General features: G+C 40.3%; 1 protein-coding gene across 1 annotated transcript in view; it reads left to right on the top strand.

The window, feature by feature from the left end:
• Positions 1–6,535, top strand: part of capn1a (calpain 1, (mu/I) large subunit a) — a 10,539-nt gene extending 4,004 nt beyond the window's left edge. The window contains exons 3-22 of the mRNA XM_017412978.3: positions 620–689; positions 774–892; positions 981–1,114; positions 1,225–1,393; positions 1,513–1,596; positions 1,677–1,762; positions 1,843–1,917; positions 2,200–2,360; positions 2,450–2,619; positions 2,729–2,740; positions 3,649–3,860; positions 3,944–3,983; positions 4,085–4,150; positions 4,712–4,769; positions 4,938–5,002; positions 5,127–5,195; positions 5,275–5,353; positions 5,445–5,558; positions 5,646–5,704; positions 5,782–6,535. Of these exons, the coding sequence (XP_017268467.1) occupies positions 620–689; positions 774–892; positions 981–1,114; positions 1,225–1,393; positions 1,513–1,596; positions 1,677–1,762; positions 1,843–1,917; positions 2,200–2,360; positions 2,450–2,619; positions 2,729–2,740; positions 3,649–3,860; positions 3,944–3,983; positions 4,085–4,150; positions 4,712–4,769; positions 4,938–5,002; positions 5,127–5,195; positions 5,275–5,353; positions 5,445–5,558; positions 5,646–5,704; positions 5,782–5,808 (1,869 nt within the window). The 3' untranslated portion in view covers positions 5,809–6,535. The remainder of the gene's footprint in view (positions 1–619; positions 690–773; positions 893–980; positions 1,115–1,224; positions 1,394–1,512; positions 1,597–1,676; positions 1,763–1,842; positions 1,918–2,199; positions 2,361–2,449; positions 2,620–2,728; positions 2,741–3,648; positions 3,861–3,943; positions 3,984–4,084; positions 4,151–4,711; positions 4,770–4,937; positions 5,003–5,126; positions 5,196–5,274; positions 5,354–5,444; positions 5,559–5,645; positions 5,705–5,781) is intronic.
• The last annotated feature ends 288 nt before the right edge of the window (positions 6,536–6,823 follow it).

The following is a 6,823-nucleotide window of genomic DNA, read 5'->3' as shown; positions in this document are numbered from 1 at the left end:
AATCATCAAAATTAAACGAAATAAACATTTGAAATATATGAGTTTGTATGTAATGTATGAATATAATATACAAGTTTCACTTTTTAAATGGAATTACTGAAATCAATCTACTTTTTTATGATATTCTAATTTTATGACCAGCACCTGTAAGTGACAGTGTTACAGCTGCTTTTGGTCAAACCTTGAAATTAACTTCATGCACATGCACAATCTGTCACGCTCAAAATATGTGTTGAGAATGACTCTTTACATCAAATTACATCTATTACATCAAATTCTTGCTTAATATCTGTAAAATTAACTGAATCTTAGCCATTTTGGGGTTTTCTGGCTGTGCAGCCATTTTTAATTGGGTTGGCCTCAAAAGTTAATTAGTTCTAGAGGTGCATCCAATGATTATTTCCTGAAAGTTTCATTAAACTCCATCCAGTAGTTAACAAGATTTTTTGCTAACAGATCTTGTGCCGTCTGTTAGCGCTCAGAATGTGTGTTGCAGGTCAGTCTCAGCTACTACCACAGCAAAGTTGAGGTCAGAATTAGTAGAATGGAGACATTTTTGAAGTTTGTCTGTCTGTTTGTTGTGATTATTCGTCACTCAGAGTTGGACATTTCTCTGCAGGAGCTGGCAGATGACCCTCAGTTTATTGTGGGTGGTGCCACCAGGACGGATATCTGTCAGGGAGCTCTTGGTAAGGCCTTATTTTAAATTTCTCGTAAAAACCAGTGGAAACAAAGTTTTATGGGGGTTCCTGAGCACTGTCTCCCACCTGCAGGTGACTGCTGGCTGTTGGCAGCCATCGCCTCTTTGACCCTGAACGAGAGGCTCCTTCATCGGGTTGTTCCACACGGCCAGTCCTTCCAGGATGATTATGCTGGAATCTTCCACTTTCAGGTTCTTTACTTTCTCCCGTATCAGCCCCCCCACCTTCTTTTAAGCAAATTACATCAGCGGTACTTATGATTCCTGCTGTGCGTTGCAGTTCTGGCAGTTCGGCGAGTGGGTAGATGTTGTGATCGATGATCGACTGCCTGTCAAAGACGGGGAGCTCATGTTTGTCCATTCAGCTGAGGGCAATGAGTTCTGGAGCGCGCTGCTGGAGAAGGCTTACGCCAAGTGGGTTTTCAAATCGCCCGTCTAGCTGCTGCATCGTTCAGCCTACATTTTATTCATTATGAAGTGCTGTAAAGCAATCAGCGGTAAGTGCATTCTTTATGTGCTCTCAGGCTTAATGGCTCCTATGAGGCTCTGTCCGGAGGAAGCACCACTGAAGGCTTTGAGGACTTCACGGGTGGTGTGTCTGAGATGTACGAGCTGTGCAAGGCTCCTCGAGACCTCTACAGGATAATCAGCAAAGCCTTGGAGAGAGGCTCCCTGCTGGGCTGCTCTATTGACGTAAGTGCTGAAAATAAAAGCCCCACTTGAGCAGGCCTGTTACATTAAAAGAAAACAACTTCATTTCTATCACAAGTGCTGCACTCAACGCAGTAAATCCTTGTTTGACATTGATGCAGATCACCAGTGCCTTCGACATGGAGGCCGTGACGTTTAAGAAGCTTGTGAAGGGCCACGCCTACTCTGTCACCGGACTGAAGGAGGTCTGTCACTGGGTGATTCAGTTATCACAGAGCACGAAAAGCTGGGGTTTAAGATTCCTCGTCTCTGTGTCGTGTCGTAGGTTGATTACCGCGGCGACATGGTGCGCCTCATCCGAATACGTAACCCTTGGGGACAGGTGGAGTGGACTGGTGCCTGGAGTGACAGGTGAGTGTGTTTCTTTACTTAAGACTGTTCTTTCAGTAGTTTACAAAAGGATTATCTCACCTGCGCTTTGTCATTCATAGTTCCCACGAATGGGACGAGATCGACCCTTCAGAACGAGAAGACTCGCACCTTAACATGGAAGACGGGGAGTTTTGGTGAGAAACGCCTAAAGGGGATTATTACCGCTCCTGTGTCTGTTTGCATACAGCAGGAAGATAAAGTAACAATACACTTTTTGTAAAAACCTGAATCTGCCAGTTAGCACCCATAAATCTCATTTTTATCACCTGTTGCTGAAAGGAGAGGGCAGACAATGTTTTTTTGAACCCCTCGGGTTTATGTTCTGGACTTTACAATGAAAATAAGCCTGTTTTTAAAAGGGGAAAAAAAGCACATCTTCTAATTGATTACCATCAAATTTTGCTTCCATCTTCCAGGATGTCTTTCAGTGATTTCTTGAGGCAGTTTTCTCGACTGGAGATCTGTAACTTGACTCCGGACGTTCTGAGCGATGACAACCTCAGCCACTGGAACACCATAAAGTTCTTTGGGACGTGGAGGAGAGGCAGCACCGCCGGCGGCTGCAGGAACCATCCCAGTGAGTTCAGATCACACAGACACGGCTAACAGGCATTTTGACTCGTGTTTTACAAAACAGGCGTGTTATCTGTACACTGCTTTGTGTAGACACGTTTTGGATAAACCCTCAGTATAAGATCACGCTGCTGGAAGAGGATGATGACCCCGAGGACGACGAGGTGGCGTGCAGTTTTCTGGTAGCCCTCATGCAGAAGGACCGCCGCAGATACCGGCGCCAAGGTCAGGACATGCACACGATCGGCTTTGCTCTCTACGAGGTGAGAACACAGATGGAAAATCTGAATCCTCTTTTTCTCCATTTTAGAGTTTATACATGTTTGTGTTGCCTAATGTCATTTATTAACATTTTTCTCTTATTCTTTGCAGATACCAGAAGAGGTAAGCAGAACTTGAGTTTTTACCACTGTTTAAAATGGAGTTTTGATGATTGTGACCCACAGAACAACTTTCTAAACTTGCTGATTTTTGCTAATTTATTGTTGCTGCAAGTAAGAGCTGCTTTTGATAAATGATTGTTTTGTTTTGTTTTAAATAGAAATAGTTCTCAACAACTTTGAATAATTGATGATGGGTACATTATTGATCCTTTACAGGCAATTACAGACAAATAGATAAATGCAGACTTGATGCTTTTTCAAATACACATTTTTTGTAGTCATATTAGCACTTTGCAGGCTTGTCAACAAGATAAATCATGTTCAAAGATTTAAAAATAATAATAATAAATTAAACCAGGAGGTGTACCAACAACACAACAATGTTCACAGCAGATGACACACCATGCATGCTTTTGTACACTGATTTAGAGCTTTGACAGGACATTAACTCCTGTTTAAATAATAAATGAGTTTTGAGTCTGCGTCTAAAGCTGATACAGTGTCAAAAATGAACAACAAAAAGAAAAACATCCTGACGAGTGCACACAAAAGGTGTTGAACTGTTAAGACGCTGTTGTGCCCTGACAGGTTGTTATTCTTCTGTTGATCCTACATACATGTTGGAGAGAAAACTAAAATCAACATTCAGTGACAGGCTGGTGAATCTGATGATTGGTTCCTTCAGTGTAAGTAATACGAGCCTGAGTGATCGGGATGCAGTTTGTTTGTAGGTACCAGTTTGGTGGCTTCTAAGAAAATATAAAAAAATTAACAAGTTGGGAGCATTTTCTCTCCTTTCCAGTTTGCAGTCCTCTTCACATTCTCACCGTCTTAACAATAAATGGTTGGTATTGACGCTCATGCCATCCTGAATGAATGAATGAATCTCTGTTTTCCTGCTGCCCTCAGTACAGAGGTTGCCAGAATGTCCATCTGAAGAAGAACTTCTTCTTGGGTCATTCGTCGTGCGCTCGTTCGGAGACCTTCATTAACCTGCGGGAGGTGAGCACACGACTGCGCCTGCCCCCTGGAGAATACCTCATCGTGCCCTCCACCTTCGAGCCCGGCAAGGAGGCTGACTTTGTCCTCAGGGTTTTCACTGAGAAGCAGTCGGAGACGGAGTACGTGTTTCTACAAGCTGTTTGTCACGTTTTCTTTACTCTGTTTCATACATAAATCTTATATTAGTGTTGTTTTATTTCAGAGAACTGGATGATGAAGTATCTGCTGACTTTGGAGAGGAGGTGTGCATCTGTACCCCATGAAATTTTAGTCTTCAGTATGAATCGCATCAAGTGTCCAAGTTTCAGATTTAAAGCGCTGCCTTTATGCTGTTGTTCTGCAGGAGGAAATAACAGAGGATGACATTGATGACTCCTTTAAAACTTTGTTTGCTCAACTAGCAGGAGAGGTAGGTCTCTTGGTTTTCTTTTTTCTTTATCAGCCGCCACCCAAGGGGAAACTTTGATGTTTTTGTGTGTCTGTGTTTGTGTGCTCGCTTGTCTGTAGCGTTAGGAAAATGTCTCACGAAGCCCTCAGTGGATTTTATTGGTACTCCCAGAAAGTAATCATTAGATGTACATCTACAGCTGATTACCTTTTGGAGCCAACCCAGTTAAAGATTGATGTTACAGCTGATCAAACTTAGCCAGCACAAAAATAGCTACGACTCAGACAATTTTACAGATATAAAGCTAAATTTGGTGTGAATCTTCTTTAAAACATCAGTTCCATGTAAACGGGTCCATATCACCTGCATGCAACGGCTGCGGGTGATATGCATTCATTGAAGGAATGTTAGGCCTTTAATATTCTTTTGTTTTTGTTTATTAGAGATTCTAAATATGCAAATAATTGTATGTCATTTAATTGGTGTTGAAGGTTTTTTAGGTCCTAGTTATTGCCCTATGGAACATAATTATATTTTTAAATAGAATGAAACTAATTTGCGTACCTTCCGTGTTTTTTGCAGGACATGGAGATTTCCATTCACGAGCTCAGGACGATTCTAAACAGAGTTGTCTCCAGGCGTGAGTTTTTTTTGTTTGTTTTTAATACACTCCTAAGCTGCTAAAGAGTTTGCTTGTTAGTAGGAATATTTTTGTTTTTGTTGGTTTATTTGATTCTCATCCATTTCTTGAACTTCACAGGCCTGAGTTTTTGTTCGTCAGACTAATATTCATATTTTTATGTTTTAGACAAAGACCTAAAGACTGATGGCTTCAGTACGGAGTCGTGTAGGACAATGATCAACCTGATGGATGTATCTTTATTTGTCACACATAAATAAACCAAAAAGCTTCCTATATGCTGATGGGTTTTAGAGACATCACAGCACTCTGATTGTGTAAACGTGCAGTTTGATCCCTTGACACACTGTCCGCCAGAAAGACGGCAGTGCCCGTTTAGGACTGGTGGAGTTTCAGATCCTCTGGAACAAGATCCGAAAGTGGCTGGTAAGAACTGTGTAACAGCACACAATCCTAAACTCTTAATATTTCCAGTTCTAATATTTCCATCTCCGTTTTTTATCAGGGTATTTTCAGGGAGTTTGATCTGGATAAGTCAGGGGCGATGAGCTCATACGAGATGCGACTTGCTGTGGAGGCAGCAGGTATAATATCTATTCGCACCATGCTGACGTTATTAAAGGCAGCATGAAAACCCGATGCCTGGTTTTAAACTTCCCTCGTGTCCCTGTTTAGGCTTTAAACTGAATAACAAACTGAACCAGATTCTGGTGGCTCGGTACGCAGAGAACGAAATGATTGACTTTGATAACTTCATCTGCTGCTTGGTCAAGCTTGAAGCCATGTTTAGTGAGTAATTCTCCTATTTGTGTTAAAATATATTAATGTTATAGCATGGTAAGCTTTGCAACACAACCTTTAATTTGGATTTCACAGGATCTTTCCAGCAGTTTGACAAAGAGGGCTCAGGAGTGGCTGAGATGAGTCTCACAGAGGTGAGCGACGTATTCAGTAAACTATTTTGTTTCTTTTGTTTTCCTTTTGTCTAACTTTATTCCTCCTTTTCAATCAGTGGCTTTACCTGACCATGTGTGGCTGAGAAGGCCTGTCTCAGCGGGAGGATTTTAAAGGCTTCTGAAAACCACTTTTATTTTTATTATTTTATTTTTTGGTCCACTCCCATCTCATCGCAACTGAACGTAATATCATGACCACATTTTAAAAGCTATGCAAACTCATGAAAAGAAAACAAACATCACTGTGACATACATCTGTCATCACAGTTTAAAAAAAAAAGCATGTGTATGTGCATGACAAAAAAAAGTTGGGATGCGCATCACAAGTTCAAATGTCAAATTTTTAGTTTGCTATTATTCTTAATGTAAATTAATATAAATTATTAACACTTTATTATCACTACAAGCTTTTAAGGTGTCTTATCGTGCCTCTTAATCATAGTATTTTTAAGTTTAACATCTTATCAGTATCAAATAAGTATTTTCAAACTTACGCCTCAAGATGGCAGTAAAGACCCAACTACTGTTAACTTGTTTCATACTCAAGTTTAATCAGATCAGTGTCATTTTTTTTTAAGTGAAGGAACTAACATTTTTATTACTTTGCACTGAAATTTAAGTTGAAGGAAGCTAACTATGCATTTGCCTCAAATTAATGACTAATGCTGCAAGTTGTCATTTAAATTATAACATGACTTTTAAAATATAAAATGCCTTATTGACAGCAGTTAAAAACCTGCCTGTTAGATAGAAGTCTTGTCTCGTGAATGTATGTTGTGCCTTCAATAAATATTTTCCCTAAAGGGTTCACTTTTGCACTTCATTTATTGTTGCGCCTCCCTCTCATCTCCTAGACAGCAATGGGAAAACAACAGTATCAAATGTTTAAACTACAAAATTTAACGATCTTTAGAAGAAAAAAAAAGAATGATTTTGAATTTGATGGCAGCAACACATTTCAAAAAGGCTGGGATAGGAGCAACAGAAGTGGTACGAGTACGAAACAGCTGGATGAGCATTTTGTAACCAAAAGGTTGTTATAGGACGGTACAAAAAGAGCATTTTAGAAAAACTGAAAATCAGTAAACGTAAAGGTTC

Source organism: Kryptolebias marmoratus, linkage group LG22 (genome assembly GCF_001649575.2).
Source record: "Kryptolebias marmoratus isolate JLee-2015 linkage group LG22, ASM164957v2, whole genome shotgun sequence".
Lineage (NCBI taxonomy): Eukaryota > Metazoa > Chordata > Actinopteri > Cyprinodontiformes > Rivulidae > Kryptolebias > Kryptolebias marmoratus.
This window is presented reverse-complemented; position numbering and strand designations above follow the sequence as displayed.